Below are 20,594 nucleotides of genomic sequence, written 5' to 3'. Positions count from 1 at the left end.
CATTTCTTTTTGTCTCACTGAATAAGCATTGGTCACTTGCAATTTTTAAAAACAGCGCATTTGTAATAAGAATTCATTTCGATTATATTTTATTAAACTATTGGAAATATGTGCAAACTGGAAAGTACCAACAGTAGCCACTAGTAGCCGCAGCAACAGCAGCCTGCCGTCTCCCCGACTCCTCCGTCGGGTGGAATCGAGTTACGGCTTCTCATGTTTGTTGTGTTGCCAAAGTATTTTATTTTAGCTCGACACAGCTTACATATAACGTGGCTCTTGTCCAGTTCGCTTCCGCCGTCGACGTTGTAGAAGCCGAAGTGTTTCCACACGGCTGCTTTTAAATTAGAAGGAGCTGTTCGGACCTCATGGCGAGGTGGCTGCCGGTCGGCCATATTTATTTTCCGCTGTGCGCGTGTCGCTCCAGGTGCGCGTCCCAAAGTGTCCCGGCGATGACGCGTACCGCGCTTCTTAGTTCCACATTATTTAGAAGCTTCTGTATCACTTTAATTAACAGATTTAAATAATCGAAATTTGGACGTTTGTGAATCGATTCAGATTCGTCCACGTCCGAATCGCGATGCATCTAAGAATCGGAAATTTCCCCCACCCCTACTTGACCATGTAGCAATTTTGATAATATTGCAATTAATTGTACAGCCCTAATCTAGACAGAGCTTTATGAAGAGTTACCCAATCCAAGGGTGAAGGCAGAGACTGACCGATTATTGGCATTGCCAATTACGGGATGCAGCATTCACCATTTCTATGACGATCAGAATAAATGTTTTTTTTTTTAAATCTGATTGCCAATGATATAAATTAATTTTAAAACATGGTACTTCAGCTTTGATGCAGCCACCTCTTTCTGTTTGTTGTCACAATTCTGTGGTCTTACTCAATGCCCCACACACAACACTATTTGATTGGTTATACACGCAATAATTAACCGCCTATCCACACTAAAGGTTGCCATTCCACAGACAGGCAAGTGTTTATCAGTTCCAAACACTGATTATCAGTTTCCTTGATTACTAGTAACAGGTATCAACCCTGAAAAATTTGAAAAAACTTGAAATTAGAAGCAGCATTCCCATTATTGACGGCTTTCTTTCAGTCAGTTAGGAGCAGTTTCAAGATGTTATGAGAACATAAACCTTAAGCCACTCTCACTGGCACTGCAGATAAGCCACAGCGACATGCAAAAATGTAATGACGCCACCAAGGCAACTACAAACCCATCAGCTACTGTATTTCCTGCCAGCTCCAAAGTTTTTGTCTGAGCAAGCAAGTATTTCTCCTGTTATTTGCTGTCCAATTTCATGTTTGTTTTCATAGAATGATTTCATTTGCTTACTGTAGTTAAGTCATGGAAACAAATAAAAGGTACGAAATCCTCATTATTGGTAATTGGCAGTACACTATTTAGCTAAACAAATTAGAGGAAAGAGAAGTTCCTTTTTTCTCAACACAATGAAGTCATACATCATGCTGTAATAAGGAAAGGAGAAACCGGTGATGGAGATGGATAGCTGTTTATCTGGCATCAGGAAGTATGGCGGCCTTTATGGGACCGAGTGACTTCAGAGGAGTTGTCTCCTTATCTTATCCTGATAAGACTGGTCTGAGACCCATGGCAATGCATTCAATTCCTGTTTGGCTCAGCCAATGCCTGAGTCTCCAACCTGTGTCTATCACAGAATGTATCTAAGTGTGTATTTGTGTATGTGCATGCATACCTAGGCCTCTACATCTGTATGTGGGTTCCTGCATCTTTGCAGCAGTGGATGTTTGGGTCTATATCTGTGTGCAAGTGTGTGTGTGTGTTTATATTATGTGTGTGTGGGTGTAAACCAGAAAGCCTGGTTTGCGTCTAGAAAGGACTGGAGTAAATAAATCTGAGGCCTGAGAATTGGTGAGAGGGTATGATAGCAGCCTGGTGACCGTTATCAATCACTCATGCATTCCTCTGCTCAGCCGCACTGCTTTGACAAACGCCATCAGGACGTGACCACACGTCATCCTTCTGTTTAATTGCTTCCTTCACCTGCCTCAAGCATCAGATGCCGAGACCATGTGAAATCAGTCACACACACAGTTTAACTGGACATTCTGGGCTGTGAATTAATTGACATCAGATATCAACAGCATGACTAGTGCTGTGGGTCCAAACTTGGGTCTGGGGACGTCCACGAGCTCCAGGAGAGGTTCAAAAGGATCCCCGATAAAATTAGGAAAGCTAAAAAATGTATCACAACTGCAGCAGCATCAGTGACAGAAATGCAGAGAAAATATTGCACAGAAATTTACTCTCACCACTGTTATTTAAACTTTGACTAACTTAGTTATGGTAGAAGTCTTATCTGAATGCCCTAACAGGCAGTAAATTTCTCATGGTGTATTGTGTAAATGGTTTATTGTGGTTGCTGCTATACATGATGAGATTTTGAGGAAGTACACAAACTGTTGTCAAGTGAAAACTGCAGATAGAGATACAGATAGATGGAGTGTTCTTTGGTCTCCTGACATATTCATCATGATTTGCAGTGTGTTGAAATAAACCACAACCAATATCCCTACAACCGCTATAGCTTTGCTCCATAGTTTGTTCATTTTAATGACTTCACTGTAAATAGAGAGGGATACAGCAGAAAGTGACTAAAAGACTAGGCAGATAGAAGTTAGACTCAACAATACGATTAATGTTTTGATACCAGTTGTCCCAGTACCAATTCCAATACCTGCATTTTGCATATCAGCCACTACTGAGTACTGACCCAGCACCAATGCATAAATAAAAAAATAATTAATATATGGATGTGAAATGATTGCTATCATTGTATGGCCTGACTTAGGTAAAAAAAAACAAAGGTGTACTGCTGCTGTTGGGAAGTATCCAGCCAAGATTTAGTATGTCCCAAAACATAGTATGTCAAATACAGAATACCCTACCTACAGGATGCCCTACTGTATCCGGTCACATTTTACCAAACGTAAGCCAGCATGCTTTTCTGGCTATTCATTATGATGGGTGTATGAGCAAGAAGGTCAAAGCTCAAGGCGCAATGTTATGAGGACCACGCACCAGTACGTACTTAAGTAAGGGGAGCTATAGTATGTACTAAAAGTTTGGTTGACTTGTTGTTAGTTAATTTCTGTATCCTGCTTAATCAAATCAACTACTTGTTTCAGCACCAACAGCAGGGACATATGGTGATCACATAGTCTTTCATAAGAAATTGCTTTATTGCTCATTTTCATAAAGTTCAACTGTTCCCAATAATCTATTATAGAATCAGTAGCATAACTTCTTTGGACGCTGTTCCACTCATTTCATTGAGTCAAAGACTACCAGCCATTTAATCTCCTGTTGCCAGTGCTGATTTGCATGGACAGTAACAGTACAATGAGCTTCAATTCCAATATTACTATAACAACATCACAATCAAGGATTCAAAGGTGAGAAGTACAGTTCCCTGACAATACTACTCTGAAAGAAACTTGAAGGGCTAATCCTGTTCTGACTCTACAGAACAGACACTGTGCATTACTGAACTAACTCTGACCTAATGACAAAATATTTCAGGGTTTTTCCAACAGGCTCCATGGTTTTATGTGTATATAGCTGCATACTTGTTAACAAGAAAGAGTTCTTCCCCCCCATGCGTATTTTACCCAGACTGACCTCCATCCAACAGATGCCTTCAATTTCTCCTGCTTTGGGATGAGAGTGTAGTGTGCATAAACTAAAAACAACTCAAAGGATCAGCGGTGTGTTTCTGCAAGAGTTCCTCTTTGGCGTCATCACCATTAAGTAATGTCAGATGAAGGGTATTGGTGCAGAGGTCCAATTGGTCCCCTGGTCTTTGGCTGTAGCAGGTGAGGAAATTGAAAAAAGGTGCCACAGGGAAGAATAGCTCAGCACCAACGCAACAGGGACTGTCAGGAGGATTAGGTATGCCTGTTTGATATCCAAGCCTGGAAGGCAGCAATGTAATGGTGTTGCCTAATCAAACTATCTGCCTTGGTTTTTTTTTCCCCTGAAAGTGGGTGAGGGATCACAGAGAGATCAGTGGCGTCTGTACTTGTATGTCAAGATAATAAAATCCAAAGTAGAATGAATCTGGGTAATTTCTGATGTTAACTTTGGTTTTGAAGGAAAGCAGGGCCAAGCCATACGTCAGTTTGAAGATAATTCCCTATTTGTTTTTCGTTTTTTTGTAGTCTCAAAACTATTCTGAGTGACCAGTTACAGATGACAAATTTTCTGTTTGTGTCCACAGCTATAAAGAGTTCCTTTTTCTAAGATATGGATAGTTATTAATTTTTAAGGTTTCATTTTATATTTACTTACTTTACTTAAGCATTTATGGTCTGCCTTTATTATTTGATTAATTGCATTACACATTGTAATCAATCAATGAATAAATTATAAGAAGAAGTATCATATATACAATTCAAAGATTTCCTTCAATCTTACATTTTACAGGCTCTATTTATTAACATTTATTTTGGGGTTTTCTTCAAGTATTAAAGAGGGAAGTCTAGTTTATACATTTATCATCTGCGGTAACTCACAGCTGGCACAATTGGCAAGAGTGGTATCTCACTCATTTGCTCACTAAGAGACACTGAAGCAAGGGAGGGTGAAGGTAGAGATACTGTAAAAAAAGAAGCCAGATGTTCCAAGAGATTTCTTTCTACATTGGTTGACTATGATCAGCTATGATGATGACTGTTCTACAACACAAATCTCTCTTACCCTCCAATTTCCCCAACTTAATGTTGTCATGTTAGGTTGAGACTTGTCAACCTAAATTACTTCGGAAAGGGCTGTAAGCAATTTCAGATGCCAGTATATTACAAAATAAACAGGAAGTTACAGAAATTTAGAACTTGTCTTTACTCTAACAAAAGCTGACCAGGTGTCATAGTCCCTATTTTAGACTAGATGTTCCCCATACCTCTATATATACTCTATATATACTTAGTGAGACTGGGGGGTGGGGGTTATCTTGTCGTATCAGACCTCAAACAAAGTGATCCATATTCTTCTAACCTTTGCTGAAGTTGGCACTGGCTCCTCTGTCCAATAGCAGTTTGGCCAGGTCGTAATTGGCCACACTGACAGCACACATCAGAGGAGTCCATTCAAAGCCAAGTCTGGTCTCCACGTCCATGCCTGTCCACACCAAAAGGATCAAATTAAGTGAGGCAATGAAATGATCACATGAAAAACAAATCTGTGCCTAATGCCCCCCAGCATGCACACATACATACACACGCAGAATAACATCCTGTTTTTTGTTTTCCCTATCCCACTTGATTTCTGCAAATCACTTTCTGGCAAAACTGTTTATGTTCGGGTGAGAAATCACAACCAGCCGCTTCACAAATGTTGGTAAATTTCAACTATGACTACTAAGTTTGTTCCCTCTACCAATTCAATCATTTAGACATCTTGATCTACCATGTAGGCCAACAAACTCTATACAAGAAACCCTGATTATAAGACAACAGCCCTCATACAAAAACATTTTCTTAATCTTTGCTTAAACTTCTCTTCCATTTTCCTTCCATACTTGCTCATAAGGAGCTTGTTTATTTAAGTAAACTCCCTTAATTGCTATTTAAAGCCAACTGTGAAACACTGATCAAGTGCATACATGGCCACACAGTAAACAAATTATGTGCTGTAGCGTCACAGAAAAGTGAAGAGGGTACATACCACTGTCCAACAGCTGTTCAACAGTGCAAATGTCTCCTTTACTGATAGCCCTTTTCAACTTCGATACATCATCTTCTGCATGGGGTCCAACAGCATCCAGATCCTGTGACAGAGAAGGGTCAGAATGAAAAAAACAAATGACTCCTAAATATATCTTTAAACCACAACTCCAGAATAAGATATTCATGATATGGACACTCTGCCACCTGCATGTGTAATGATACAGCAACATAGAAATATTACAACACTGAGAAAACTTAAACCATAATGCATTTACAGGTGTTTGTACCTATATTCAGCAGAAATATTTCCTGCCATTAGGGTGTGATTTCTTTTTAGTAAGAAGACAATTTGTGTAAGTATCAAAGATATTAGACTACTGTGTTACTTGTGCTATGTCCCAGTCTCAGACTACACAATAAGTATTGTGTAATATTTAAGAGCTGCAACTAACAATTATTTTAAGTATCAATCAAACAATCAGCCAACCTTTCTTGATTAAGCCATTAATTTATTCAGTAAAATGTCATAACCAACCAACACTCCTAAACCTGAAGATATTCAGTTTACAATCATACATAATGAAGCTTCATATAATCACGTTTGAGAATTTATGGCATTTTTGCTTGGAAATAAAGTAAAAGATTTTACCACGATAAATTGGTTATTTGCCACTCAACCAATTATTAGTCTTTTAGCTCTAAATTACTCATTTAGCTGTGGGAGTACACACAAGCATCCATGGATGTCGAATAACCTGCATATGTGGAAAATTAACAATTTACCTAACTAAGAAAATGAAAAATCAGCTCTGCTTCCGTTGCTTATTGCCTTCTGGGACAATGGTGTCCCAAATAACTGCACACTGACAATTCTGTTTACCAACTTACAATAAACCTTTTACACAGCAGCCCCTTTGACATGAAATAGTAGGCTAAACTTGTTCACCTTGTTACCAGTGATACTAATAAAGGTACAGTTCCATTTCAGGTCAGCTTCAGTGATGCTATTCTGCATAGTGGCTCACTGCAAAGGCTCTGCTAAACGAAATGGAACGGGACCTTAATTGGCATTACTGGTAACACCTGTGTTTACTCTTTCATATCAAACATGACTGCTCTAATAAAGGTCTAGTAATATGAAGAATGAAATTAGGACATAGAATTAGAGCTGGCAAAGAAGGATGGAAATAAATCAGAAATCATATGGAAACTACTTTTAGCCAAAACAGCTCTAAATTCTACTGATTCCCCATTTAGACAATTCAAGTGGAAGCCAGCGATCATAGTGTAGTTAAATTTCTACGTTTATTCAGTAAGTATTAATTTAGCACTTGTTAGAAATGATTTCTTGACGTAAAAAATACACTTAAATGTGCACTCCGCTTTGAAACAACTGCATCAAACTGGGGGTCAAACAGCCAGTCAAGGGGGAAAGGAGCGGCAGTGGCGCAAAGTTGACCCTTCTCAGTATTTTCACTACAATTGTATACGCTATGTGTTATTTTATATGTAAACTGTTTTATCATACCTATTTTGCGAGCGTACGGGTTTCCTACGGTTTCTGTTTGGCAGCAAAACAAATAATAAACAAGAGTGTTAGCAAACTGCTATTAGCAAGACTCAATGATGCAGTTGCTGCTAGCTGACGTTGTCGCCCAGTTCTAGTAAACTAAGCTAGTTAGTTTGAGAAAAGATGAACATTTTTTAACTAACCTTGATGCTAGGAGCCATTTTATCCGGATACGCAACATCCCACTCGTCATTATTGCCGTCGCTTTCGTCTCCAGCTGGAAAGGCGTTATCTAAGTAGCTATTCATGACTAGGTTTAGCCTTAAGCTAACAGGTGTTGCAAACAAGTGCAAAGTGTTCCAGATGCACCTCAGGGCAGCCCGCGGGTGGGCGGAGTTCGACCTGCAGCCAAGCTAACAAGACTTTTTGAAGAGCATGCTCCGAGTAATTTGGAAGATTTACGTCGGCTTTGTGTTGTAAGTTTAAGTTTGCCTTACTATGGCATTAAAGAGCTCAGTTTTTAAATCACTTGTAGTGGCAAAGTCGAACACCATCAATAGAGTTTTAGTTACAATAAGCTAAGATTAGCTAATGAACATTCCCAGTATTGTTCTAAATGCTTAAAATGTGACTATACAACATGCTATATTAATAAGATATCTAGCTCATTGGTTAGCCTGCTTGCTATACTACAAAATGCTTCTGTGATATCCTATGCTAGCTGGATAGCATAGCTATAGCATTTATCTTTCTGTTCATGGGTAACATGAATGCCTTTGTCTCGTTTGTCCAAAACCGACTCTGGAAAAGAAAGAACGGGACTTCTGGGAATGTCACAATGCACATGCTGGCTTCTACTATTAATGTTGAGATTGTTGCTGTGGCAGGTGAGTGATTTTGTGCTGTTTTTGGTTTATATGTTCATATGTTTTCAATACAGCGTCTAAAATATGGCACTCATGGGTTTCCTCATTATAATGCTGGCTGAGACAGTTGACTAAGGCCTTTGTGAAGCTCATGCACACCTACAGTCCAGTCACACGTGTTTTAACCTAAGTTCCTGATCAGACCAACTCAGGGCTGTGGGTGTTCAGACTATCCTTGATCAACATGCCTTGGCACTGGTCATCCTTGGGAGTGGGGAAAGAGGAGAGTCGCTTTTGTGCTGTGCTCAGGTTTTCCCCCTAACCAGGCATTACAGCCTCACTTACCTGAGTTTGGTGGCACACTTAAAGTTATCCTGGTACTTTTAAACATGGGCCCCATTCTTACATATTTGAAATCTAAATGACCAATAGTTACAAAAAGTTTTAGAATTGGTTCTGTAGATTGCCTCAGCTAGCAGCCATAATATGGGCTGCAATGGCTGCTAATCAAATGGGACTGTCAAAAAACATCCACTAGAAGTTCTTGTTTTTGCCACTGACAGGCTCTGATTCTTATTTTTAAATGACAGCATTATGGAAAGAATCCCTAAAGAGGTACACCTTTTTGTTTATGTTTTACCAGAAACGGCTGTTATGTCAAAAGACACCAAACTCCAGTGACAAAAAGTCATTTTTCTCTCATAGAACATGGGAGTTTCTTGTTTACCACTGCCTCGATCAGTTAGTTTGTGCCTTTGGTGTTATTTTTCTTATTTATTTATTTATTTTTCCAGTTAATTTGGACCTGCACAGCTGAGGCTAACTAGTGGACTGGTTCCAACACTTTTTTGTACTTTGAACTCCCACCACAGCCCTGCCCAGTTTTAAACCAAGCAGAACTCTTATCTTCTTGAGTATGCGCAAGACCTTCTAAGTATTTTATACTTGGCATGCTTGTAGCAGCAAGCAGCAAGTATCTAACTTAAATGATGACTCAACTGTCCTGATCACTGAGTTTGGTTCTTAGTTAAGCTCAAAATAGAAGCCATCATTATCTGTAACTGTATAACTGACTTTATAGGCATATATTCCACAAAAATGACTTCTATTTTGACATTAACTTCCCCTTTAACGTCATCGAGTACTGGATCTGTGTTAATAATGCAAACAGAAAGATGTATAGCATGAAAATAAGATTGATAATTACGAATAGTTAAGATCAGTAAATATATTAAACACAAATTCTATCTGCAGACAACAGAATGGAAGCGCTGCTGGGTCTTTCTGTTGGTCGCAATACAGGTGCTCTTTGGATACTTCAAGTATTTTGCACTTAACTTATCAAATTCTGTTTGGCTCTGAACAAAGTTAAAATAATATTCAAACACAAACAACACACTGACAGTCTCCTCTGGGTGCACAGACATTAAATGTCCAGCAGAGGTCACTCTTTCCTCTAGGCAAAGCCAAATAACCTATGTGTCCCTCGTCAGTAAGTTTGCAAGCAGCCAACAGTCTGGCTTCATGTGGTTCTCCTAAGAATTAGGAAAGACACACAAATTCTTTGCTAAATTCATTCAGTCACTCTCTGACTTAGCTACTGGTTATTAATGGGAGATGGGGAGAACACGTACCATTCAGAATTATAACTGGGATTCTTTTTTTTTTCTATTAATTTTTAATGTAGTCAGCTTTTTTTTATAGCCACCATTAAAGGAACAATATGTAACACCTGCATGTCAAAAATGAGTACTGCGGTCCAAATAGCAAGTTGGAGCCATGGATTGTATCTTAAATAGGTTGAAATCCTATTGAATATACAGTCTATGGTTGAAGCACGTTGTTTCCATCTCCACATCCTTGAGGAAGCTCACACAAGCTGCAGGAATGCTGCAGAAGTACGAGACAAGTGCAACATTATAATTTGATAATAACAAGTGACAATGACTCCTACACTGTAAGTTGATCAGTTGTTTATAGTTGTCAATTGTCTGATGTCAAGCTAAGCTTGTTATCCTGGAAATAAAAGCCCACTGCCTGCCTTCTGCCCGCCAGACTCCATTAACATATTGCTCAATTTAATTGTGATAAACATTTACTCCTTCTAAAAAGATTATTATGATTGCCTATAATTCATAAACAGACATTTGAACGCTAACATGAAACAGGTAAACAAAAACAGTTATTCCGGCCCAGAGTGGAAATTTCAAAAGAGGACACCGCAGCAGCTGTAGTGTTGTGGTTAGAGTAGCATGTTTCCTTAATTTCTGATGATACATCATGGTCATTTTATGATTTATTACAGTAAATATGAGCACATTTTGTGGGTTGCTCTTGTTACCCCTTCTCTTCCCAAGCCAGAGCCTTCCATTTATTTATTTATATTATTTTACTGCTTTCAAATAGACATGGGGTGGTATTTATTTTGTCATAATCTCCTGACCTTTCACCAGGGTATACGGTACATGACGGTGTTTGTGTAAGAAAACAAACCAAAATCAATGTAAAAACTGAGCTGCTGGAGATAGAAGTCATCGTAGCATGAATGATACTTAATATACTTACCTTATACTTACTTGCACCATAGAATAATGAATAAATGGGAATAGTGACACTTTACCATGGTGCATAGTGACACATCAGGCTGAATAGAGATTATGTGTAGTTGGAGGCGGCCACCTGGTAATTGAATAAAATCATGTGGCTCTAAAATGCATTTGTAAATGGAAGAAGCTATCTCAGAATAAAGTTATATGTGATAATATTCTCATGCCACCAATAGTCTTTAATTGATTAGCTAGGAGACCTTTAGAGCAAAAATTAGGAACCAATCATTTATTTTCTACCTCAAAATAATTATGGTGGCTAAACAGGGACGATTGGGTAAATTCATTTAATTTTGTCTTGTTATTTTCCATCACTCAAAAACAGTTGCAACTTCTACAGCCAAATACCCTGGTATACTATAATACCTTGATACTGTCCAAGCATACTTACAAATGCATTTAAATAATAAATTGGACTTAGGTATTTAATATTCTGACTCATGTATGCCCCACAGGTCAGTTGAATTGAGGTTATACCAACAGAACGCATTATATTAAATATAACTTTATAGTGGAAAGACTGCCTTGCTACTTCACAGTCAGACAAACTAATATATACTTCTTGTAACAGTTTTACTCAGCCATGTGTCTCACTCTTGAAGTAAATACAGCTGAAGTGCTGATGGCGAAAATAAGACACAGTTTGTGTGGTGAGATACTGAGGGACCAAAAGCTTACTGCATCCTCACTTTTTTATCTGTGTTCCCTCATGGAATTTCTGGAGGTTTTGATCCTCCCTCTCCTGAAACTGTACGTAACCTGAAACTGATAAAAAACAGTTTCAAGTTAGATGTCTCGAACTGTTTCTGCTGTTTTGTGAATGATAGTGTGGTGGCTGTCTGGAGTGAAATAAAAAGCCACAGTTGAGCTCGAAATTCAAAAGTAGTTCAGAATACCTGCAGCAGCTTCTTGGATGAGTTACAACTATTTAAGGCTCTGTCATGGTCATTTATACTGATATAAGAAGCTAATAGAGACTTCTATGCACTATGAGAATTGTGACTGAGTTGTGCTGTTCACTCTCTTGTCAATACATGTTGTTTTGTTTGTCATATAAATAATCGACCTTTTCAGGACCTTTGCCCTCAGGGTCATTCTAAGGTAAGGGTGTTTTCGGGTGATTATACACAAATGAAAACATTATTATGAAAATTATATTCCATACTTACCATATTTTGCCAATAAATCCCTTTAAATACACACTGGGTCTTTAAGGTTTTATCAACGTTCCACATATTTATCTCCTAATTTGGAAAATGATTGTTTTTGCACATATTGGTAATTTGAATATTGTACACAATGCATGTAGGGGATGTCATGTTAGGTTTAGTTTATTTGACAGACAGACTATCACTGGATTTTGAGGGGCGATATTGATATTAGAGAGTAAAAAAAAATGATATTGATAAATGCCAATATTCTGACATATTCAGTATATTCAGACGTGCAGGATGCTCCAAGTATTCAGGGCTGAAGAGTAAAAAATGCTTTTTGATTTGACTTCCTTTACATAAAGTGTGAAAATACTCCATAGTGACCTGTATTGCCTGCTGTTGTATATAGATCAATATCTGTCTGTTAAAGTGGCCCCATTCGGATCAGCTGGGTTTACCTCTTCAGCTTGTTGCCACAATATGCAACCTGAGGCTCGTCGGCGTGGAAATGACGTGTGTGTCCGCGAGTTTTGGCGAGCCCATAAAGGATGGACTGTCCTCTCACTGTTGCACTGAAGGAGAGAGAAGGACAACAGGAGCCGACAGAGTGAGTGGGACCAGAGAAGACAAGGGAGACGCTCAGTGGATAGAGATACCAGTCTCGGTTTTGGGGGAGGAAGATAACTAACTAAACAGTGATCTCATATTTACCGGAGGCACAAAGTGGAGGATAAAACAGGCGAGCACCCTCTGTGTGTGCGCGTGTGTGTGCATGTGTGGAAACGGAGCCACTCAGGAGACACACAAATGTGAGCGACGTGCACGAAAACGACTCAGGTGCAGAGAAACCAAACTGGCGGCGCACTTAGGATGCAGAAGTCACCAGTGGAAGATGCAAACTTCCTCTCCAAATTTTTCTTCTGGTAAGACTCGTTTTGTGTACACATCCTTTATCTGAGGAGATGGAGTTGCCTCTGGATGGCAAGGTGCAGACGCAGCTCTTACTGTCCGTTGCAACATCATAAGACAGAAAAATCACTAAATCAAACTTTTAAGAAATCCAACGGGGGCAAAAAATTTTAACGCATCGTTTGGTGATTTGCATTTCTGAAACTTTTGTGATTGTGCTCTGAAGTGCTGTCATGGACCGTCTTCATGTATGTTTTTTTTTTTCTCCAAAGGAAAGGAGATTATAAGAACTTGTTCCGTGCGTAAAATCAGCCCTAGGCAGTTCAAAACTTTGCGCTAAATGTAATTTGTGCTCTGATGAGGTATGTTCTAGAAAAGAGTCAAGTGGGGGTGGACGCTGTGGAGGGTTTGGCAAGTACTCAATATTTGTCCCAAAACAAAAATACATATTTTTCCACTTACCTGTAGTGCCATTTATCCGTGTAGATGATTTTGGTGTGAGTTGCTGAGTTTTTGGAGATATCAACCATGCAGAAGTCTGTCCTCTCATGTATACTGGAACTGGATGGCACTCTGCTTATTGTGCTAAAAGTGCAAAGAAAATACATTTGAAACACGTGACAGCAATGCCTTTCCAGGTTGCTCAAAATTAATGCACAGACTTTGTTGTGAGCAGTTTCATGTAAGACCTATTTTCAATATGGGGTAGAATCTCCTGAAGCTGAGTGCCATCTAGTTCCATTATTTTGGAGAGAAGGCAGACATATCTAGGGCCTATATCTCCGAAACTTGGCAGCTCATACCAAAACCATCTAGATTAAAGCAACGGCACTATAGGCCAGAAGAAAAATATGTGTATTTGATTCTGGGCTGAACTGTCCCTTTTAATGTGTGACTATGATGACCATTAGTTTGGAGTGGTGTTCTTATTAGAGTCAGACAGATATATCTGTTGGTCAGTGCTATCAGCCCAATATTGGCAGAGCTATATCAGTCTTTAACAGTATTGTGTATATGTTGTCTGATACTTGTTTTATAGATCAGATTGTTTTCTTTTTTCCATTTTTAGTTTATAATCAGCATTTTATGTATATTTGATCAGTTTAGTTCAGATAAAAGAAAAATGCTGGTAAAAATTTGGTGTTTCTGTGCCCTAATGGCCTATCAGCATTGGAATCAGCCCCAAAAATCCACTATCAGTCAGGCTTGAGTTATTGTTAGCACAATTTCTGTGGTTCAGTACTAATACTGGCTTGCATTATGTTTAGACATTTGAATATCCTACTCCTTACATATGTATGTATGTACATATGTTCCCTAAAATACCAAACTACTGGGGCTAGGTGAGACAAAATCAAATATCTCAACATCTTTGACCAAATATCTCTATCAATATTGCAACAGTATTGTACAGATGCCCACTGGTGCTTTCACAAAGTACAGAACAGATAGTACAGTCTGGTATGCTCAGAACATTACATCACGTTGTTGTAATACAGCCTTTAAAACCAGGAAAAGACAACACTTATACCATATTGTGATATAAATATCCAAAATCTAAGACAGTATCTAGTCTCATATCAAAGTATCGATCTTATATCTACATGTTTCCCAGCCTTACCTCGCACTAAAATTATATCTCAGCATGAATTCTGTTTAAGGGTGCACTGATATGTCCTTTTTCCTCCCACTAATAAGAGGTCCCAAAGAAAGATGCAAACACAAAAAGTGAGGTGATGTCACAGCCTTTCTTTAAATGATTTAGTCACAGGGGCGAGCAAACATCTGACTTTATCTCCCTTCTCTGTCATTAGTCTGACTGTGAAACCTCAGAGATTACTTATATTACAGCTAACACCAGTTTACATTTAATGCTTCAGACACTCCAATGCCAAAAGCTTATCCTCTAAATACACGCAAACAAATGCATTTAATGTAATCTTTCACATATCTTCACCTAATAATAAAATGTATTTTGTTTAATATGCTATACATTCACATTGTCTTTCAAGACAAACATTTCCAGTTTTGCAGTGCACTTTGAATGCATGTATCTATATAAATACATTTTGTAAGTAATTTGTACATGTTTGACTATAACTGTTAGGATATTCTCAAGTCCACATACAGTTTGTTGAGGCATTCTAGCCTCAAACAGCCAATAGCCGGCACTCTGTCTAATTTGTGGTTTCTGTGCAGGTGGATGTCACCGCTGCTGAGGAAGGGCTTCAGAAAGAAGTTGGATCTGTCAGATGTTTATAAGGCTCCTTCTTTTGATTTGGCAGACAACCTCTCTGAGAGGCTTGAAAGGTTTGTGCAGATTATGTAACTCGCTCAGGTTTCTTGTGGAACCCAGCATGATGCAGTTAAGAAGCTGTGTTTTTTAATCGGTTATCAAGCAAGTTGTCTGTCTTGTGTCAGTATACAGAATAATTGCCAGCCATATTGGATAAAGGTTTTGTTTTTCTGTGGAGTGTGGAATACTACATTGCCTGATTGATATGCAAATCAAGTTCCACCATTCAGAGTCCCTCTTACATAAACATGAGACTGTGACCTGTTTGATTGTAGCACATAATGTAAAAGTGAAGAGTTTGATTTAAAATTGCACTTATGCAAAACCATTTATGTGACCATTTTACTTTTTGGTGTGGTTGTTTTTCCAGCGACTGCTTGCTGAACCCTAAGAAGGTGATGTCTGAAGGTGATAGTTCAGATTTTCTGAAGTGGGGTTTTATTAAGTATTTATCCATTGTTATTGTGTTACCTGCAGTAGATGGTGATCAGCACACCTCCATTTAAGACAGTAGCAGCTCAACTATGTACTGCTATGGGTGGGATCAGCCGCAGAGTGCATTTAACCACCTTAAAAAAAAAGTCCACCCCAATAAATTAACATCAGTTTCATTGTTGGTGATATTTAGAATATAGACATTTTGGCCAGTTGTACGAGGAAAAACACAGATGTAATTAATAACAATAATGGTGGATGAATTTGTAGATAAACTGTAACCTAGAAGTCTACACTTGTGATGTTTTATGTGCCCTACATGTGTTTACAGTAGCCATCCCTCCCGCAGAGTCAAGTTAAAATATGGGCTGGCATTTAAACAGAGCTAGACATAAACCAAACGTGTGTGTGCCAAACAAACAACCAGGAAACAGATGATGGACAAGGTTAACTCTTCTCTCTCTGCTTTCAATTTGTTTATCTCTTCTCTCTCTCACCACCTCTCTGTATGTCTCTTCCTCTCCTTCACTTTCTTTTCTCAAATTAAGTGGGCCTTGCATTTGCTGTACTTTTTTGTTTCTCATCTCTGTCTCTCTCTTTCTGCTACTTTAACTACTAGGTCACCATATGTCCCATGATCCCTCTCATCAAATAATTTCTTTACATTAAGAATCTTGAAATAAATCTTGAAGGTGTAAGGCTTTAAAATTATATTGTCTTTCACCTCTCAATCCTTTCTTTCACTGTGCTTGTAGCACTGAGCAAATGCCACCACTTTGACAAATTTTTGTTTTTTAACTTGTTGAACCGCCACAGCAGTGTCCCACATTGGCCTTGCGTCTTGGTTACCCAGGGGCCAGTATCACGCTGAATCTTGCCAACAAACCAGTTAATGTACACGGGTGTTAAAAAGTCGACCTTTAGAAAGGGCCCGGTGCCCACCGGGTGATGAATGAGCAGTGGTAGGTGATTTTTCTTTCATTATTCCGATCAGACAAACAGTGAAGGCTTCTGGGAATGTGAACTTTACCTTCTATTAAAGCATGCTGTGTACCGTCAGCCCCTTCATCACCCACTCAGTTCAGTTCAGTTCAGTTCAATGAGCTTTTTTGGCATGGACAGGATTTCATTATGCTGCTCAAGCTGATTCTGTACATCAAGAGCTAGAAAGAAATCTAAGTAAAGATTAAGACAGTACGTAGATATGGTACTACATTTTAAATAGAATTTTAACAGTGTAGAATAAGATAATGGTGATGTAAATTAGAAAGATCACTGTACATTTTGATGTCTTGATATTAATAGCGTACACAAATAAGAGCCCAGCGTGACGTCCTGATGTTTTTGTTATTGTTCTTCTGCGCATGCGGGTCTGTTCTGAGCTGTGGACTGTTCACACGGGAATCAATGTAGGTCAAATATAGGTCACATTTAAAAAGTAATGTGAACCGCCAAACAAAAATCGGATCTGTTTAAAAAATCGGAATTGAGCATTAAGGCCTGCTGTGTGAACTAAGCCATCCTTGTTAAGGAGTCTGACATTGTTGGGGTGGCTGATGTCCCCAATGTCTTCTCTTACTTTTGTTCTGCTGCATTTTTGGTATATATACTGACACAGTGCCCTTTTTTCCCCCTCAAATATGTATGCCCTACTGCGAGGCACTGAAAACTGAGCTGGCAGTTCACCATGACTGAATGTAACAGAAAATGGAAACACTGACCTTTTTTTAATAGAATTGATTAAGAAACTGTAATGTGGATCAGCCTGGTTACGGTCAGTACCCAGATCACCTAATATGGCCAATATGAGCAAATTGAAATGACCATGCTGAACAAAAGTGGCAGCAGTTCTATTTGTATGCATCTTAACCTTCAGTTTTTAGGGCTCAGGAGAGCCCATTGCTACTCAGCTTCAGGATATCAACACCTATGACAGACTTTGTCCTGTGTTGGTCTCCCCTTCCTTTCACTTCTTTGCTCATCCTCTCTCTTCTTCTCTCAGCATTCACTCTTGAACTGGTCAGCCAAATCACCCCGGTTATAAATGACTCTCTGAGAGCAATGCAGCTACTTACTGCAGCTATAACTGCTTGTCAGGGCAGCTGTGGGAAGTTAATCCAACAGAGTTATAAGTAGGGCAACAGGCTTATGGCTGCAAAGCCTATATCTAAAATTATTTTTAGAAAGATCAGTAAAATGTGAAAATACATATCACAGAGTTATGGTTCAACATGACAAAATATTTTTAGGGGCTTTTATGCCTTTAATTTATAGGACAGCTGAAGATATGCCAGGAAAGGGGGCAAAAGAGTAGGGGTAAGACATGCAGCAAAGAGCCACAGGTGGGAGTCATACCCACGACCACTGCAGTGGACTCAGCTTTAGCACGCAGGGTAAACGCTCTATGAACTGAGCTACCAGGCCACCAGTGTTGGTGTAGATTTTCCTGAATGAATTTCGATCAACTCTTCAGACCTATAGAGAAATAGAAAAACATCATTTTTTCCATAAGTCATTTTACTCCTGATACGTTTTTGTGTGGTAATAAGTAAATGCATTACAGCTCTGCCTTCTGTGACTCAATCGCTGGCCAAAGTTAAGACAGGACTCCTAAAAACTGGACAGCTGGTTTGTTGCCAAAGAAGTAGTAGACAAATAGAACAGCCACCGCCAAACTTTGCTGGCATTTGGCTGGTGGATGTGTTATTCTCCCATCCTGCCTGCACTTCAGTTTAACTGTGTTGTAACTCTGTCCTCCCTGCAGAGAATGGGACAGAGAGGTGGTGTCAGCCAAGAACCAGCCCAGGCTGATGAGAGCGTTGGCCCGCTGTTTCCTCGCCCCATTCGCCTTCTTTGGTGTCCTCCTCTACCTTGGGGTGAGTCTGTTGCTCTGACATCTCTGGAGGAAGCAGATCTGACCCAACTCGACTTAGGAAGTGTGGTGTTAACTCTGCCAGGATGGATCATATCATTGAGTTGTAGATATAAACTCATGACTGTTATGCTCTGTTCAATGTGATGTTGGGTTTGTTTATTTTGAATCTGGAAGTAGAGAGGATAAAGTTTTAATTTGAACCATAGACTGGAGAAAAACATCAATGTGGCATTCGTAACATTCTTCTCAACCTGTTGAAAGCTCTGATTTGGATTTACAACTCAACTATCTAGAATATTTTTTTAGTCTCGTTAACTTATGCAGGTCATATAGAGGACTCAGTAATGCACTGCGACTGCTTTATAACCAGTTAAAACTCCTTTAAGTAACTTTAAACATCCTGCTTAAATGAAACTATGGTCAACACTCTTACTTACCAAATAAACAAACAACACAAAATACACAATATGCAGTATATATGTATTTTAAAAGTTCCCACAATCAACACCAACCCTTGTCACACTGCTATTTCGCTGCCTGCACCACCTGTGTGTGTGTGTGTGTGTGTGTGTGTGTGTGTGTGTGTGTGTGTGTGTGTGTGTGTGTGTGTGTCTGTGTGGTACCTGTTAACAGTGTTGGAGTGGTGAGGGCCAATAGAGCTGCAGTGCAGTGACGCACACACATCAAACATCACAAGCATGTCGCACCATAGTGTCGCAAACCCATCTCACTGTCCCGGACTTATGGGAAAGTGGTGACAGCAGCCGTTGCGTCAGTCGGTACAGTTGGTGGTGGTTGTCATGACGTCAAGAATGCCTGTTAGATGTTAAAGAGGCTGTGTGGGAGAACAGACTGGAAGACTTTGGTAAAGGTTCACAGTAGAAGCCAAAGGAGTTTGTGGTTGTTTTATATTCTTCAATATGTAGTAGAATCTCAGGTACGTTACGGTTAAATATGATATCCTCTTATGTTAGGCACCTTGGTTGGCTGAACATGTCCTGATCCAGATGTGGATAAATACATTTTCTACACTGTGTGACATTTTTAGTTTTTTTATCTTTACTTTTTTTCCTTGAAATGTGACTCACACTGATTAATTGAGTAATTGATTTATTTGCTGTACTTTACTAGAAAAAAAAAAGAACATTTGAAGAGTCAGGACTGTTCTTTGTTTTGTTGTAACAGTGATGTCAGTTAGATTTTAAAGTTTTTAAAATACAAAAACTGTGAAATTAACTTATCGGTATAAGCCACGACAGGCAGGTAATTAGCAGTATCAGCTGAAATAATCTGTGCTGTCCATCTGTAATTATGAACAAGATGCTCTGTAAAATGATTGGAGGTAATCATGGATCACCTTGCCAGTAACTGACTATTAGTTAACTCTTACCTGCTGAAATGGCACCAGACAATCTGACTGATTGTTGTTTCCCAACCAGAGAAAACGTTTTAAAAAAGAGCTATTAATGTGCAAGTAGATTAAAATCAGTAGTTAATCTAATCTGTTATTGTCCCATCTCTTGACACAGGAGGCTTCCAAGACGGTGCAGCCTCAGCTTCTGGGTCGCATCATTGCTTCCTTCGACCCCTTCCATGCTCCAGAGCGGAGCCAAGGATACTTCCTGGCCCTGGGCCTCTGCCTCCTCTTCACTGCCCGCTTCCTCCTCCTTCAACCTGCCATCTTTGGCCTGCATCACCTGGGCATGCAGATCCGCATCGCCCTTTTCAGTCTTATATACAAGAAGGTGAGGGTAGCAAACGGTGTATTTGTGGAACCGAAGACATTTATTTCTGTAAAACTTAAACTGGTATTCACAGGTAGAGAGAAATTTCCAATATGATTTCCTATTATTAGCACTCTGCCTGAACAGTGGTTATTAAAAATCTTATCCCGTTGAAATGTTACCTTTCAGGAGAGTAAAAAGTGCAATGTTTTCCTTTGAAATGTTGTGGAGTTCATGTGTTAAGTCTTGTCTTGTAGCCAGTAGCACTGTGGGCCTTTATCTCTGATTACACATGAATCGAACAATCACTACTTGAAGTCGCTGCTGTAACAAATGTTGTCGGTACAAAACAATACAACCCAGCTGATAAGATAGTAAGACAGTTGTGTGTGAGCATTTGCCAGCTTTTTTGTTGCTGTTGTTTTTAAGCTCATACAATTACAATCAGCTGAATGTTTCCATCTTGTTAAGCATGCATGACTGAACATTCCC

The 20,594-nt window shown here is 39.2% G+C and overlaps 2 protein-coding genes across 2 annotated transcripts in view; one reads left to right on the top strand and one right to left on the bottom strand.

The window, feature by feature from the left end:
• The window catches only part of asz1 (ankyrin repeat, SAM and basic leucine zipper domain containing 1), a 31,133-nt gene extending 23,385 nt beyond the window's left edge, over nucleotides 1–7,748 (bottom strand). Inside the window, exons 1-3 of the mRNA XM_084734072.1 lie at nucleotides 7,441–7,748; nucleotides 5,726–5,828; nucleotides 5,057–5,179 (exon numbers count right to left, since the gene is read on the bottom strand). Of these exons, the coding sequence (XP_084590198.1) occupies nucleotides 5,057–5,179; nucleotides 5,726–5,828; nucleotides 7,441–7,545 (331 nt within the window). The 5' untranslated portion in view covers nucleotides 7,546–7,748. The remainder of the gene's footprint in view (nucleotides 1–5,056; nucleotides 5,180–5,725; nucleotides 5,829–7,440) is intronic.
• A 4,633-nt stretch (nucleotides 7,749–12,381) lies between these two features.
• cftr (CF transmembrane conductance regulator) overlaps nucleotides 12,382–20,594 on the top strand; it is a 43,088-nt gene continuing 34,875 nt past the window's right edge. The window contains exons 1-4 of the mRNA XM_084733498.1: nucleotides 12,382–12,786; nucleotides 14,972–15,082; nucleotides 18,268–18,379; nucleotides 19,908–20,123. Coding sequence (XP_084589624.1) covers nucleotides 12,734–12,786; nucleotides 14,972–15,082; nucleotides 18,268–18,379; nucleotides 19,908–20,123 — 492 coding nt within the window. The 5' untranslated portion in view covers nucleotides 12,382–12,733. The remainder of the gene's footprint in view (nucleotides 12,787–14,971; nucleotides 15,083–18,267; nucleotides 18,380–19,907; nucleotides 20,124–20,594) is intronic.

This window comes from Lutjanus erythropterus, chromosome 13 (assembly GCF_056507025.1).
Source record: "Lutjanus erythropterus isolate fLutEry1 chromosome 13, fLutEry1.hap2, whole genome shotgun sequence".
Taxonomy (NCBI): Eukaryota; Metazoa; Chordata; class Actinopteri; order Lutjaniformes; family Lutjanidae; genus Lutjanus; species Lutjanus erythropterus.
This window is presented reverse-complemented; position numbering and strand designations above follow the sequence as displayed.